We start from the raw sequence: 17,528 nt of genomic DNA, 5'->3' as shown, positions 1-17,528 counted from the left end.
TCTCGCTCTCTCTTTGTTCCCTCTTTTTGTTCTCCTCCACTCTGTTTATATCTCAGTTATATCTTTGATTGCAGTCAGGCCGAGCTGTGTTCTTAATTATCCGGTCATACAGGGGGGAGCATCATTTAATCCACTATGAACAGAATGGACTGGACCCCTCAGGGCTGAGAAGAACCCCAGAGGATCCTAAGACCACCATGACAACGTTTAAGAACCCAAACTGAACTAGATAACTCTATTATAACAGTTGCTGCACATGAAAATGTTTTTATTTTTCCAATATGAAAGCGTAGTTTTCAACCTATATAGGCAATGTCATATTTATGTGAGGGAAACATCTTCAACTCTTCAACTGTTATTGAAGGTTTAAAGGTTCAAAGGTTCATTTAATTGTCATTTTACAACACACAGTTGCACAACGAGTTGTAAGTTGTAGTCCCTTTATGCTACACAAGAAGAGACAGAAAAGTAGCACATGTGAGTTTATCATATAGGAAGCTCCATTTCACATGTGAAAAATGTATCTGTGGTTTTGGGAGATTACATTTTAAGGCAATGATTTTCAAATATTGTTCATATTAAATTAAAGTCATAACAGTTTTACATGTCATATAACATAACGTTTTCACATATATGTGTGAAATTGTCACATGAAATCATGAAATTACATCTGTTTTTCTCGGTGGTCACTGTCTATTTTACACGTGAAATAAAATATGTTAGTGTGACAACAGGAATTTCACATGCAAAAAAGTTTAAGTTTTTTGTAAGAGAAGATTTTTAATGAGATGAAATAAAACACTCAAATCATTTTATGACAGAGAGGAAAACACTGAGCACATCCTCCTCTCTTTGTTCTTATTTTTCTGTCTCTTTCTCTTTCATACAGACAGACACTAAAACACACACACACACACACACACACACACAAAGAAACTCTTTCTCTCAGCTATCTTCAGCATGCACCATCCACACATCTGAAAATAAGTCATAACAATTTCTCTAATGCCAAACTGGGTGGAAGCAAACGCGTGAATAAGCAGACAAACACAAACTCACAGAGGACACATGACAGCACACTGAGAAGTGGACATGTACATGTACCAGCTTGCATGCAAGCACACACCCACCCACACACACAGTCACACACTCACACGCTCACAGTGTGATGGTAAATGCATTAATAATTGATCCATCATTTTTGGTCTGCTGTTCAATGGGCTCTGCTTCTTGTCCACATTTAAAAGTAGAAATCATTGTTCCCATTTCCACATTAAAATTCCACCTCCCAGAGACATGCTTTTATGTGGCCGGCTGGTGGCTTGGCTCATGTCTGAGTGTGCCCATCCACACAAACGCAAATCCATACACAAACACACACTGATGTCTCTGACTCCTCTCATCAACACTCACGCAGGCCTGCATGCATGGATGCCTGTACACACACACACACACACACACACACACACACACACACACACACACACACAAATAAACGAGTACACACAGTAATCCCATTGTCCCATGGTAGAATAAGTCTTAATGGTGGCAGCAGCCTGCACACGCATGCGGGGCTTCTTCCAAACTGGTTCCAGGTTCCACCCTTGGCACACACTGAGGTAAACCCCATAAGCCTGACTCACCCCTATCATCCTTCATTGCACCCTAAGGATCTCCTCTTGATGAAAATCTGTCATGCTGTCATTTCAGGGAGTGCTCCTCTCTGCTGAAACGCTTCTGAAAAGCTTATCTGTGAAAAAGTGTGCAAGATGTCGAACCCTTCATGGGGGGAGCAGAAAAATAGCAGCAATGAGTTTAAGGCTTAGTATAAGTCAAAACTCACTTCATCCAAAATACTAAAAACAGGTATGCAACATTCTAATGAGGCAAACTTTATGAAATGTTGTTTAAGTTTGTCTATAAAGCTGAATTTAATGTGTCATTGAGCAGTAGATTTTACTCATAGCCTCATACCTGTATGTTTATTTTAAAATAGGGAATTCGTGGCCCGTTGCACTTCAACAAAGTCTGAAGGGGCAACAAAAAAAAAACGTGTGCTGACAATGAGACAGGCTGTAAACAGGCCAACAGATGATCTAAACCACTTCATTCTGAGCTAAAAACAGGAGGGAGCACACCCAGAACATTGGCAATAATCCTCCATTGCACACATAAACTGTGCACACAACAATGATAAGTATGACAGATCAATGTTGAACCAAGAGGTTCATGAAGTTCAGTTTACATGTCATGGGGATCAGAAAAATGATTATATAGGTCAACTGTGAAAGCAGCTTAAGACCCGTATTTACGTTTCTTGTTAGGCGGTGACCTCTACAGCTGTAGTAATTATTACAGCAGCAAACGAGGAAGTCAGGTGACATATAAAGAGCTTCACGTTGTTATTGGAGGATGGGGAAGATGGTTGGGGCAAATAAACACAGGAATTTTGTCCAGGAGACTGCTGTTCGTGTCCAGAGTGGAAGTGAAGGTGAATGTTGAGTTATTCTAACTTACTACCCAGCACAACATGTAACTCAAGTGAAATACATAAAGTAGTTATTTTAACCTAAGTCACAATGCTTTCGTCAACCTAAACAAGTAGCTTTAGTGCCACAACCTAACCAAACAGTGTCGTGTATGATGACGGTCTGTTACACCTGCCCTGTTTGCTGTTTTGGGAACAGTGCCATGGTATGAGGATGGGGTTTAGTACTAATTCTTAACAAAAAGCTGAATTTCAAACTGGTGTCAGAAGTTTGAAAGATGAAGAAATTTACCAGGCATCGTCAAACAAATGATGCTGTTTGGCTGCATTATCAAAATCGTAGGATTTAGCATAGCATTTCCAAATTTCTGGAAATTAGCAAAATAATACATAAATAAGTGAGTTTGTCTTAAACAAATAAGAATGTCGTATAAGTAAGTGGTGGCAAAAATGCAACAGCACGCTGACAGAACCAAGACTACAATTTACAGAAGGTCTGAGCTCAGATGTCCAGTACATTGCTGACCTGGTCTGCAGCAGTGACCCTTTGTGGCCTTTTAGACGTGGCACTCCAACAATGCTCTCTCTACCCCCCCCTCCCCCACTGACCACTGTTAACTGTTCACTGACTAAAGCCGTAAAGTACAGGTCTGCTCCCATCCATTCTATAAAAGCCTTCAGACCCTTATAATTGAAATAAACAATATCTCCCAGTTAATTACTGGGCTGAGCTAATTAAAGAAAGGCCGTGGTCCTCGGCGGGGACTTTAAATACACCGCTGGGACACAAGAATGCAGGACACAATTCAAACAGGGAGAAAATAGCTGGGACTCTGTGTAATTTTGGTTGTGGACCGCAGGGGAAAAAATGTATAATTTAAGCCAGAAATTATTCATTTAACATAAACGCTTGTTTTAAAAAACAAAAAGTATTCATTTGAAAGAAGCTGTGTGTGTGTGTGTGTGTGTGTGTGTGTGTGTGTGTGTGTGTGTGTCTGTGTGTCTGTGTGTCTGTGTGTTTTGTCCGTGATACTGCATGACTACATGGGATTCTAAACCAAGTTTATGTGAGCTTTAGGGTGAGCAAATGCATCCTTGCATGGGTTAAATAGAGTTTACAAGTGTGTGTGTGTGTTTGTGTGTGTGTGTGTGTGTGTGTGTGTGTGTGTGTGTGTGTGTGTGTGTGTTTGTGCACAGATACACACACTGTGAGTGAACAGTGGTCAAGTCAAGTCTCAGAGTTTTGTTTGTGTTGAGTTGTGATGTCCCGTTTGGTCTTGCCTTTGAAGCCCCTGGTGTGGTGCTTTTAGAGGGGAGAGCATTGATGTGGACAGGGGACCAATGTGGCTCGCTGTTTTCCATACACACTGATGACACAGACAGACAAACAGAGACCTCCCCTGATACTTGGCAAAAACACTGGCTAAAAGTGCAACTAATGGCATTCATCTGCGAAAACCGTAGCAAACACTCACCATAGAATTCAGTGGGCTATTTTAGGCCATCACAGCAGGATAAATATGCATCTGTGTGTTGTGTCTTTTTCTAACTCGCTTTAACAGGCTGTCAATTGCAGTTCTGAATTTTACAACCAAAAGACAAAAAAAGATCTACAACATAACCAGCTGATAAGAATGAGTTAATAAATAGATGGTTACACGGGACAGACCCGTGCGAAGGAAAACAGCTGCACACTACTAATAGTAAGAGAGTAGACAAACCACTTTAAGCATTTTGAATAGTAAAGTCGGAAATTGTGTTTGTGTGACACATATCGCTCCTTTTCCCCAAAAGCCAAATGTCCGCTTTATCACAGCCAGCCAGGAAACATATCAGCATATGTTGTTTCATTGACTTGAGCTTGTCTGTGGCTGCAGACAGACTTCTAATAAGAATGGAAGAGGAGGATATCACACTAATGCACAGGATTAAGAAGAAGGATGACGTCCAAACATTGGGCATTGAACATGTATTTGTTCGAGTGCGCTGGTGCGATTAGCTGACAGTGTCGCGTCTGCAAAGTCACCAAACTTTGTGAGCATTTTTTAGCAGAGATGATGCAAATTTTATGCCCCAGTGACCACTGAAGTTGTGGCCCTCTCCTCATTCATTTAGATAGGTGCCTGGTCTTGTTTGCCTGAAAATAATTGCCTTGGGGAGTTGCCAAGATGGCTGCTGAGTGGCAGGACGATGGCTATGATGTCAAAACAGGCTTTAATAAATTACCAACAGTCTTCTTCAGGGTTTTAAGGGACATGACAGTTGTTATTCAGCTGTTACGTCCCCTAATACCCTGAAGAAGACTGTTGGTAAATGTAAATGTTGTTAATTTTTTAAAACTTTATTTTGTATCATAGCTGAGTGTGCAACTATTTTCCTCAACACCTATTCCCTCATCGTGGCCAGCACCTATCCAACATCGGTGTGCGTTCCCTAATTATCTCCTCCTTAAAAGTATACTGTCAGGTTTCCAAGACATCTTCAATATAAATATCCTTTAAAAGAGCCATTTTTGTGGCAATTAAATGATCTGTAGTCTCTCTGGAATTACTTCTATTTGAGTGTTTTTGTATATTTTTGTGTTTTTGTATGTTCATGTTATGTTACCTAATTCTTGCACTGCTTTTCCAGTCCCAATATTCTAATAACATTAATGGTTCTGATAATTCTAGCACTGATGTTGCCTTAGTTTTTATTTACAATCTGTGTCTTATTTTAGTTGGCTATAAGTAAGCAATTCTTCAGATATGGGAACTCGGCTAAACTATTTAGCCAGATTATCTTTATCACTTTATTTGGTTATAATAGAAATAATAATACTAGACTGCAGGATGAATTTCGTTACAAATCTTCCTCTTCAGAAAAGTGAAAGTGCAGTAGATTAAAATGTATGCTTATAGTTTAAATGGGGGCACTGTCAGGAGACATGCTGCTCTGCTGGACGTGAGCTGAGAGAACAGGGAGGTGGAGGTCGAGAGTACACGGCCTGTTGCAGGTGGGCTGGATGTCTGATAAGAGCTGTTGGCCTTGAGGCAGTAAAGGGATTACCTGTGGCAGTGTTTATGAGATGGAGAGAACACACACAAACACACACACGTGCAATCACACTGAATACACATTGGAACCATGTCTGCATCCTCATGGGTCTGCAGACTTAATTCGAACGAGACCTGACGGGATGACACACACACAGACACACGCTAACACTGGAGCGAGATCTCAAACAGATGGGGATCTCCCACCATTTTCAGTCTATTGCAATAGCCATGTTGCTTACTGTCGCTGGGTTGTTACCATTTGTGAGGCAATTTCCCCAGATGGAATTTTCTGCATACTTGAGAAAAGACAGCAGTAAATGACACTGTCCTGTTGCAGATGACTACCATGTGTGCAACAATAAATTATAGAGTTTTTCTTTTCCTCTGCTTCATAAACATTCTCACACACACTGTTCACACACACACACACATACACACATGCTTACCCCACACACAAACACACAATGTATTTTTGTATTGCGCAGACATTCCTGTCCAGCTCTTTGTTGTGTCTTTAATGAGTTTTTACAGGCTCTGTCTGTGTCTTAGTTGTGTTTTTGAAACATTCCTGTGCTTATTGCCACTGTAACAGTACAGTGTCTGCTCGAAATAGACCATCTCACATCCAGTTTTCTTCTCATGCCACTGATTAGAGGGAGCGTCTCCTTTCAAAGATCATTCTCGTCTTGACCCTTTAGCTGCATGCTGTTTAATTCTGAGTCATAGTGCCATAGTTTACAAAGTGAGAGACGCTTGGTGGTTAGAAAATCATGGGTATTATTAATGGTCTTCATGAAGCCATCTTCATACTAACAAAAAGAGGCAGCTTGACCTCAGATATTTAGCTTTTTAATGATAGCGTAATAGCATTTTTTTTTTTAAGAATGCTGGTATTCTGTATTTCTCTGCCAAACCTAAAAAGCTGATCATCTTTACAACTAAGTTTTATAAATTCATGACGCATCATTGTTGTTAAACACCTCCTCCATGTCCACAACTGCAAAGTCCATTGGCATGGTATTTCTGTCTGAGGTTTGACTTCATAGGTGGCACTCCTTTATTGGCTGTGATGGTATCTCTACTATCATCGCTCACTGGCAGAAGTAGAATATAGAAGGAGAATATTAATACCACTATCATGTCAGTACGGTAAATATATAGCTGTCTAGCTTAGCATAAAGACTGAAGACAAGGGGAAATATGAGAAGATGATAAGAGAAGATCCCCCTTACATTTGTACACTAAATATTAAGCTTTATATGAAGCCAGTTAGCTTAGCTTAGCATAATGACTGGAGACAGGGGGAAAACAACTAGCCTGGCTCTGTCTGATGCTAACAAATCTGCCTAACAACACCTCTAAAGATCACAAATTCATGCATTATATCTCTGTTTAACAGGAGCAGGGATCAGTAACATCCTAAAGTCTCCCCTAGTTGTTAATTAGTGAGCTTTAGAGGTGTTGGAAGTGAGACTTTATTACCTTTAGATGGAGCCAAGCTAGCTGTTTCCACCTGCTTCCAGTCTTTATGCTAAGCTAAGCTAACTGGCTTCATATGTAGCTTCATATTTACTGTATAAACTTGAGAGTGATATTGATCTTCTCCTCAAACTCTCAGAAAGAAAGCATACAAGTTGGTTCCCCCTTAGTGTTAGTGGGGAGAATGTAGTAGCATGGTAAATGTATTTGTTTTAAAAGATTTCAAGTAGATAAAAAGCTAGGGGTGGATCACAATTTATTTTGAAAATCTATAAGATTGATTTAAAATGTCTTTAAAAGTATGTGAAGAATAAAGAGATGTGACAGTAGTGGTGTTGTGGTGTTTGCAGTGTCTCTCTGACTGACCGTGGGCCTGTGCGGCTGAGCTGTGGGAGTAGCCGAGGGCCAGCAGAGCCGTCTCCACCAGCTGAGAGAAGAGAATATCCTTCCTGACCAGAACAAACTCAGCATGCTCCTCTCTTCCTTCACATCCGTCTGTCTGAATCCCTCCATCCGATTGCTCCACAACACAGAAGACTGGAATCATCAGACCTGCGGAGAAGGAAGAGGAGAAAACAACAAGAAGATTCTTTTAATGTCTGGATTTTATTGTCTGTGATCCCAACACAGTTAATCCCTCATAGACAGCAGACATGTGGATCGCATTTATTGTGGGTACGGTTTGTAATCACTTCATCCTTTTGTTTTACACTGTTGAATACTGCAACACCTGAAATTCTCAATAGGCTACAATCAAGCAAAGATGTAAAACAAATGATATGCATTCCTAAATGGACTGTAACAGTACTGTTCACTGTCAACCAGACATTTCCAGACATCTAATCTAACGGCCTATTAGATAGGCAGTCATTAGAATGGCTCCACTGATAGATATGCAAAGAATATACAAATTTCAAAAAACTCACACTGACATGACTGCTACTGTCATTAGAGTATAAACAGATAAAATAATTTAATATAAAATAATATTAATTTCAATGATGTAAATAAATGTTAATACAGAAGAATGACACTGACACTGTGAGTCTTTAGGCCAGATGGGTTTGGATGAAGCAAACTGCAGCTCTCCCAGCACACACACACACACAGGGCAAAAACCCTGACCAATTCACAGCAGCAACAATTATATTAATTATTAACTGCAACAAATTTAAGTAAATCCAGAGAATCTTTAAATTATTGGGTCTGGACAAGTGTCAGGACAACATTCTGTGTCAAACTCACAGTTTTGTACAGTCTCATGCTACTTCTGACTTTTTTTTTTTTTTCAGAAGCAGAATCAGAATCAGAATCAGAAGTACTTTATTGATCCTGTGGGGGAAATTGCATAATTTTAAGACCACAAGTGTTCCTTGTCAGAAAATATAATCATAAGTCAGTTTAACTGGTTGAACAAATGATCAGTGCTTTCTGGTGAGGACAGTCTTATTAACCACCACACTATTCCTGATTTAGTGGCAGTTGTCTTACAGTGCAACACCAATATCCAAATTTAATTTCATCATGTTAATTTAACTCCATTTTCATGTTATAGCTAAAATGTGTAACTTAAAGATATAAACTGTAAAACATGGCAAAAATTCAAAGTAGCTCCAAAACTATAGGGGGCAGCATATCACCAGAGTAACCCACAACTGATGCTCTTTGCTAGCTATCCTTTGCTTTAGCTAGCCACTGTTAGCTAATTAGCTCATTATATTATTGTAATACTGTTATATTATTGCTCATGGCTCAGTTAGCCGTGGAGCTAGTGCTCCTGGTGCTTGACTGGACAGAGAATGCGGATCACAGGGGGAGTCACCACAGGCATTAGGGCTCAGCTCTTGTTTACTTTTTTTATTAAGGAAAATAGATGTACAAATATTTTGTATCTTGAAATTGTGTTTGTTTACTTTGTTCATTCTTTAGACTAAAACAATGAGAGCTTCTGAAATGTAGCAAACTCACCGCTCATATACATCTCTCAGCTTAAACTAGCTGAAACTAGAGGGTATATCAGAACATGCTAACTTCAGTAGACATCTCTGCAACACAGAACATAGATGTCTTCAACATAACATCCACACTGTTTCTTCACACTGTGTTGATAATGTTGGTTCCTTTTTTAACGATTTAAAACATTCTGGCCATATCTGACACATTTAATAAGCAAAGTAAAATATTCCTCCTCTTCAGCGACAGAGTTAACAGTGGCCTACTCTGGATGAGCAAATTTGGATTTGCAGCTTTTTCTCTTTTTTTTTTTTTTTGCTTTGTTTCTGTATTTTAAACTTTATTTTAATGACCTGTTGCTGTCATAGAAATCAACTTCAGCTTTCATTTACCAGGTAAATCACAGTTGAAACCAATCATCTGACTACAAACAATCCTGCATTTTTGGCCATGTTATATTATGTTGTGCTTCTTTTGTTGCAGTATACACGATAATGCACTCTGAGGCACTAATCATGTACATGAAATGCCACTCCTCTCGTTTATATCTTAGCAATCTCCACCTCTAGCTTGTTTATTACATTATTGCTTATTTATTTATTATTTATCCCCATTAGCTCTACATTATTAATAGAGCAGTTAAACATTTAAATAGAGACAAGCATTTGTTCCTCCTCAGTATTTTCAGTAGCTGGTCACATTAAGTATCCACTTCCAACATATTCTCCTAGCATCCGTGTCCTTTTGGCTCCCTGCACTAATATCAATCCCTCCTCTCCAATATCAGCTTTTTCCTAAAAGCCTTTTGGTTTTGGGCCACCTGTCAACTGGCAATTAATTAAAGCTCTCTGAAGAAATGATGGAGTGAGAGCATTAGGCAGCGTCCCAGCACTAATAATACAGAGCATGGCAATGTGTTTTACCGCATGGGTACCACACAATACCAAACACACACACACAGTCCTGTTCCCAGTGCGCAAACACACACTCCTCCATACAAAGATATGAGGTGCATGCAGCATTAGGCCCCCACCCCAACCCAGATCCATCCCACCCGTTGTTTTAATCAGTCAATTCCTATATTTCTATTTCCTCCTCATTAATCACTCTGCTCCCAGTCCTCCAGGCTCTCATGGAGTGAATTACACACTGGAGCACCGTGCCAATTCAAGTAAGTGAATTTCCCCCAACAGGGAAATATAACTGTCAACACAGAGCAGCTCCCTCTGACCAGCTCTCTCTCTCTCTCTCTCTCTCTCTCTCTCTCACTCTCTCTCTCTCTCTCTTTCTCTCACTTGCTCGCTCCACCTCAGTCTGTCTTCTCTTATATCCAGTGTCCTGTGATTTGCCCACTGACTGTATGATCTGGTTTGGATGATACGATGTTGCCTCAAACCTCTAATCCCTCTAATATGTATGGGGATGAGTGAACGGGGACATTAAAATAAGATATGTGTGCTCTCTGTGTGTGCGTGTGTGCGTGTGTGTGTGTGGAGTGTAAGTGGGTGTGTATCTTGGCAGCAATTCTTGGGTGTGAGAGTCACAGCGTACAAGTTTGTGAATGTGGACATATGGTGTGTGTGAGAATGTAAATCTGTGTGTGTGTGTGTGTGTGTGTGTGTGTGTGTGTGTGTGTGTGTGTGTGTGTGTGTGTGTGTGTGTGGCCCCCTCCTCGTGGCAGCAGTGTGGTTTGGAGGAGACACGTCGAGTTTCCTGTCTTCAAAGACAACCCGTCATTATTACAGGCCAACCATCCATTCAGCACAGGAAACCCCTTCCTCCTTCCTCCTTCCTCTCTCTGTCCCTCCCTCCATCCCTCGTCACTTTTCTCACACTGAAGTGTTTTCTTCTTCTTTACATTTAAACATTTATTCAGTCTCATTTCAACCCATTGCTTTTTCTTCTCTTCTGTGGTCAAATCTGAGCTCCTTGTGAATTTGTTAACCTCTTTCACTGATTCAAAACGTGCTGCCAGGCACTGTGCAAAAAGTTTTTTCTTACTCTTACAAAGATCCCAGAGTCTTGCAGAAATATTTAATGATCAATTTAAGGTGAAATTTGTAAAAAAATAAAAAAATAAATAAAAAAAGATGCACATAATATCTACAATACTTCTGTTTGATCTAATAGGGCAGCCTTAAAATCCTTGGCTCTTTGAAAGCAAATTTGTCAAACAACGTAAACTGTAAAAATGTGTAAAATCATTTACATCAAATAGTGTAAATTCTTTTTTTCTATATTTAAGGAAGGTTAAAGGAAAATCTAGAGTTAAAGAGAATACCTAAGACATTTCTGTAAACATGTGGGAACACAAACACCCAGACTGAGGAATAAGAGCCCACACACATGCACACACACACACACACACACACACACACACATAAACAAGAAATAACTTTCACAATGAGTGCAGGGATCGATAACCCAGAGTGAGTTGTATAAATCTTGTTTATATGGAGCAATCTCCTTTATTTGGAAAGCCTGTATTATACAGTTCCCCCCAGACTTATAGATTAACAGTGCAGAAGCAGCTTGGGTTCTCCCAGCAGTGCTGCCGGCTACAACACAGCGCTCTGAGCCAAACTCAGCTCAACCCCAGGATGTGGTTCACTGCAGAGCCAAAGGCTGTCTTTGGGTTTAAGAGCTCCAAAACCTCTGACACCTGGGTGCAGTGGCAGGACCTGTTTGACATGCTGTCATTCAGCTTTCTCTATTTAAGCAAAATTCAGCATTCCAAGAGTCTGAGTGCAATTTGGAAAAGTGATTTTTTACCTTTTTGTTCACTTCTTATTTTATTTTTTAGGTATGTATGTATCCAAAAACCTTTCATAAAGAAAAGTTTTGTCTGGATCCAAATTGAATGCAAATCTTCACCAAATTTACAGAAGATGTGCCTTTCTATTCAGGACTGTTATGGGACTACTATACCCCTTTCACACTGGTAACCAAATAACCAACCAATACCCACTAACATCTGGAATTTGTCTTCAACGAAAATTGGTACCATCAACATTTACTCCTGTTTCAAATGACTGTAAGTGTTTATCAGCTCCAACTCTCATCAGCTCTGATAAAAACACAACACCGGTGGACACACTCATGTTCTCCCTTTGTCAGGAGCGACGATATGACTGTGTCGAAGTTCAAGCAGCTCTTAAACATCGTTCAGCTGGCGCTGAGTTTGAAAGAGAGACTGAAGTCAAAGACACTAAAAAAGAAACCACTGTTACATTGTCAGTGACTTCCTTCTCAGCTGCCTGATCAGTACTAAGCATGTGCCGCTCTCAACAGAACTAAGAAAGAAGTGAGATGTCTCACTCCTTAGCAACTTCCAGCATCAGCCCTCGAAAACACAATGTGTCTAATTCAGACTTTTGTACATTAAGATTTTTTTAAACAAGTTTAAATCTTCTGGATTCAGTTTGATAAGGAATGTGATCTGCTGCTTTCTACTGTTCCCTGTTTTTTGTTTGTGACAAAAAAGAAGAAAAAAACTGGTCTCCTCGCAATGGGAAAGGAGTCAATTGCCTATTCTTAATGGGTTTACCTGCATTTTAAAACCTGCATATACACGTTCATTTTGGTGTAAAAGTTGTATTAGAAGTTGGTTCGTTAAGGTTTACAGTTGTTGCCGCTTATTCTCCAGTCTGGTGCCATGAAACCAGAGGTTTTGAAACCAGGCTATGGGATACCTTGGGGGGCATAGAGCAATGCAGGAGGGGGCGCAGATGGCTAGTGGAAAAATATGGAGTAATATCTAAGTTTAATGGATATGATTTATGTCAGGAAAATAAACAAAGAAGAGTTTGCTGACCTTTATTGCTCTCAAATCCAACTTGGATCCTTTTTTATTAGTTGCTTCCCCTATCAGTGTTAATGATTGTTTGTGTGGGGCATGAACTTTTTTCAGCCTCTGAGCCACTGCAATAAAGCACTGCAGAGGAAGGTGCAATAAGTTGATGTACTGAAAGAGCTCCAGTCACACTTCAAACAAGCAAAAACATTGCCAAAATGTGTTTGAGAAGTTTCATGTATTGATATGAGGACCATTACTGTCACATCATGCCTTTACACAGATGTTTTCATCTGTTTCATCTCTTCAGTGGTAATTAAACTCACACAATTCATGTGCCTCATGATTTATTAACTGAGTCTCTTTCCACTGCATGTTTTTTGCATTTATCAATACATTTACTATTCTACCTCAGGTAAGCCTGAAATTTGAAAATGCACATAAAAACAGGGGGTGGGAACGCTTTAAGATGAAGACATTTTCACTCTTCTAATAGTCCACATGTTTGCATCTCTCTATCAACATTTGGCTTACCTCCTAGGGGTCTGAGTGGGGCTCCGTTGTGGCGTGTGCGTGGCCCAGTGGGGCTCCCATTGAGCTCCAACCGGCCCTTCTTCCCCGGCGGTGGCAGGCCGCTGAGGTCTGGGCTGCCTCCCCTCCGCTCAGGACTGTCCTGGGTGATGGGACTCTCCCCTCCTCGCTCCATCCTCCTCCACACCCCGAGAGGAGCTCCAGCCAGAGAGAATGAGTCTGAAAACATTTAAAGGAAGAAAGTGGTGAAGGGGTTGGCACTAAATGTGGGAAACAGATTTTTTGTGAAGCAAAAATTCTTCAAGTGGATGGATGAGTATAATTGAACTACTAAGGTTAGTGAACATTTTTATATTGTAAACAAATTAAATGAAAACACCAAAACCAACAATTGATTGATCCAATTAAGTATTGTCTGTGTAGCAAATCATATCTTCCTCTGTGCCATAGACTTCCATTGTTGTCCAAAAACTATTAAAACACACCAATAAGCCATGCTGTTGCACTAAGTTATATCTTTCATCATTACCATGAACACACACATGGTATACTTTGAGTCAAGCTCACTTCCTGCTGCCGTAACACTGAAGAGAGTATCAAATATGCATTAATACACAGCTGAAAATAGTCTCCAACAAATGCACTTTTTATTCCTGCTTGAGTAATGCTATAAACTACAGTGGCCAGCTGAGCCAGAGTAGGACATTGTTTTCTTTTTAGTGGCAAAAAGTGTTTTCCAAATAAGTGGCAGGATTTAAACACACAATATGTAATTTCTGTAATTTTACCAGGGGTTCCTCTATCAGAACTTAACAAAAGACATTTGCTGAGCTGTCAGCTCTGGAGGAGATTCAGGTGCAGAGCCAGATCTTCTGGAGGAATAAACACCCAGAGTCGCATTAGATTCTGCTCTGATCCGACGCTGTTCACTGACAGGAGGAGAGCTCAGAGATAACTATTTAACTTTTGGGATTAAAAAGTGGATTTATTTTCACCCTCTGTGCATGATGTCACTCACTAGTATAAGGCTAATGTACAGTAAAGTAATCTGGCTGTTTGGGGCGAATAAAAACACACAAGTGTAACACAAAAAAACACAAATGATCCCATTGTCAGACTCGCTGCTGGTGGTGCAAACAGCACCACTGCTGATGAAAATCTGCCTGATGTGACTCAGTCACAAATGTTCACAGACAAAGTAATAGTTATTCTCGCTAAGTCTCGATTGCCAACTTCCTTCCTCACTCTCTGACTCTCTGCCGGAAGTTATAGCAATAGCTGATCAGAATTAATACACTGTTACCTGAGTAAACTTGTGAATTCCTCTGTGTTTGAACATTGTTGGACACATTTGGGATAATATAAGCAGCACACCACTCAATAACAGATATAACAATGGTCTAGTTGTTTTTATAGACATTTGAATGCAGAAATGTTATATTATATGTTTAGGTAAAGAATTGAAACAGAGACAGAGGAGACGACAGAGAGAGACCGTCCTTGTCAGTGTTTGTTGAGTACGTAAACTAGACAATGACAGGCTAGGATCACTTGTGTGTTTGTGCTTAACATGTATGAGTGCATATACATCATAACATGTGTGGCCACAACCCCCAACATGTACACACACATTCATGAGAGTGTGAGCCTCATGGGTTGGTGTCCCCTGATAAAGGAGCGTCAGCCAAATGTCTAATACAGGGTAATGCCATTAGAAACGCTGCCAGGCCAGACAGGGGACACATGCCAATGTATCAAAGAGCAGCCAACTCGCTCAGGCCAAATGAACTGCTTTTATTTACATACGAGCCCCTGGACAATATCTGCCAGCATGTGTGACCCTCAATGAAGAGAGAGAGATTAGAAACTGCCTGTGGAAAAATGGTGAAGAGAGAGAAGAGAACAAGCATGGGAGCTTTTCATATTGGAGTATGGAAATCAAGTTAGTGAGCAGATTTGACAGTGGAAAAACACAGAGGGTCTCCGCACTGAGTGACATTGGCCAGCAATTCAGCAGAACAAATGAGGGAGAATCCATAGTTATTGTTTGAGTGTGACATATTCCACAGTGCTTGATTAGAAACCTCACCCCCCTCACTTTTTAATATTTCTGCAGCTCGTACTGCACCAGCTGTCGTAACTCTGAACAAAGGACAATGTTTTGTTCGGTGGTGTCTCTCTGCCTTCCTCCTCCTCCTCTCCTCCTCTTTCTGCCCCTCTCGCGTTTTCTCTACCTTCTATACCGACTCTCATTCTTACACAACAACACAGCTCAAAAACACCAGCCACCACAAAAAGAAAAAAAACTCTAAATCTGAGAAGTACTAAGAGCTTGGGCAAAATTTCAAAATGAATAATAAATTAAAAACATTAGCTTTGGCATGATTAAAAAGTGTGGGAGACAAAGAGGCCAAAAATGTAAGTGGCAAAGTTTAATAAAAGTGGCTTAAAAAAAGAAAACAAGTTCAAAGAGTTACACTGAGTGGAAAGCAATGGGTTTAAATGTGAGCAGAGTGGTAGCTATAATTCACAGTGTGAGGCTTACTGAGAAAAAGGGAGGCTTTGCAAATAAATCCAACCACTAACAATGTTGTAGCTTCAATAAAAAACAACTGAATATAGCAGAACATTGAAAGAAATTCACTCGCTGCTGTCAGAGGCAATTTAGAACGAGCGCTGCTCTTCAGTGTGATGCTACATGTATGTTTACCTGCCTTGTAAAAGTGTGACTGTGGACGGGACACAGGGAGGCCAAAGCAAACACTATTTATTGTATTCTTTTAAAGTAATCCTAGAGGGAATCTGTCTGTACCAAAGACAGGTCCCAACCTGCTGTAGCTCCCCCGCTACTGACGATCCCTATCAAGACCTGGCCTCGGCGACATCTCACCATCTCACCTGTGACACACATGCATGCATGCATACACACACTATAACAGATACTCACAGCTTCCCAGAATCACTTAATCTCTGAACACATCCTGCATCAATTACATTTTATTTGGTATTTAAGCCAAGAGATGAAGAATTTTATCGTGCCATGCATTTTTTGGCTCACTTGGTGCCATCCCAGAGATAAGATGTCCCACCTTAAAAACAACAAGCAATACCACGTCAAATGATTACCAGGTCATGTCCCGTCAGATAACGCACATTTTTAAGCGCATGATAATGGAAAATTGGATATTTTGGTGTTCTGTGATATATATTGCAAGTACAACAATTTTAACCATATACCTTGAATATCTCAACAGACAGTGGCTGAGTGACCACATTGTCAAGTGCTGCATCTCAAAGCTCGGCTTGAATGAAATCTCCAGCATTATATTGTTCCATTATATTATGCAGCCGTAGTATGTAAATGTTTATTAAGGTATTTGTTAAGCACCTTAATTCCTCCTGTGGACACCAGGGTTGTTCTGATACGATACCAGTATTGGAATTGCCTCAGATACGGCCTAAAATGCTGGAGTTGGTATCAGTGAGTACACACGACTATGCACTAATCCAAAACCACATCATTTATTTATTTGAAACTTGACCCTTGTACACCTGTATACAATTCAACTTTACTGCACATTTTTTTCTGTCCTAAATTTGGATTTTATGGTAACACTTTATAATAACCATCACTGATAAATGGTACATTTATAATAAATAATTAAACTTTAGTTAACAGTTATTTCACTGTTAACAAAGGCATGCTTTATAAACCGTTTATGAAGCAATTGTAAAGGTTTAAAAAAAATTAACCATTTACAAAGTAGGCTATCATAAACATCTGTTGCAACAATTTCTCAATAAATGGTTTATTGGTTTGTTGACAGTACAATTATTAACTAAAGTTTAATTAAATATAAATTCACCAAATAATTGTGATGATTATTATTGTATATTAGTGTTTTTCAATTTCTCTTTCCAATACAGTTACATGAATAGTTACATAAAAGAAATGCAGCTCTGTCTCTGTATCACAGTTTTGTTCATGTGTAAGCTCGGTGGGTTGTAATATTTCTTATGACTGGCATCTCATTTCAGCAGTGAAACATTGTACAATATAGAGTTTTGAATAATATATTGAGTGTAAGTGCCACTGTATCCTGTAGATCAGAGAACCAACATGCAGACCAGTGAAGCAGTGAATTATTTCATTGTCCGTCCATTGAAAAATAGTACTTTCGTCCATCCCTGTTATTTTATCATTTTCTTGTATTTTCCACCTGGTTTTATCTTAAACCATTTAACA

General features: G+C 39.8%; 1 protein-coding gene across 1 annotated transcript in view; it reads right to left on the bottom strand.

The window, feature by feature from the left end:
* The window catches only part of satb2 (SATB homeobox 2), a 37,026-nt gene extending 23,569 nt beyond the window's left edge, over positions 1-13,457 (bottom strand). The window contains exons 1-2 of the mRNA XM_073474089.1: positions 13,286-13,457; positions 7,372-7,557 (exon numbers count right to left, since the gene is read on the bottom strand). Coding sequence (XP_073330190.1) covers positions 7,372-7,557; positions 13,286-13,457 — 358 coding nt within the window. The remainder of the gene's footprint in view (positions 1-7,371; positions 7,558-13,285) is intronic.
* Between the last annotated feature and the right edge of the window lie 4,071 nt (positions 13,458-17,528).

Source organism: Pagrus major, chromosome 9 (genome assembly GCF_040436345.1).
Source record: "Pagrus major chromosome 9, Pma_NU_1.0".
NCBI classification, from domain to species: domain Eukaryota; kingdom Metazoa; phylum Chordata; class Actinopteri; order Spariformes; family Sparidae; genus Pagrus; species Pagrus major.
Note: the sequence above shows the minus strand (reverse complement) of the source record. Positions and strands in the feature narration are given on the sequence as shown.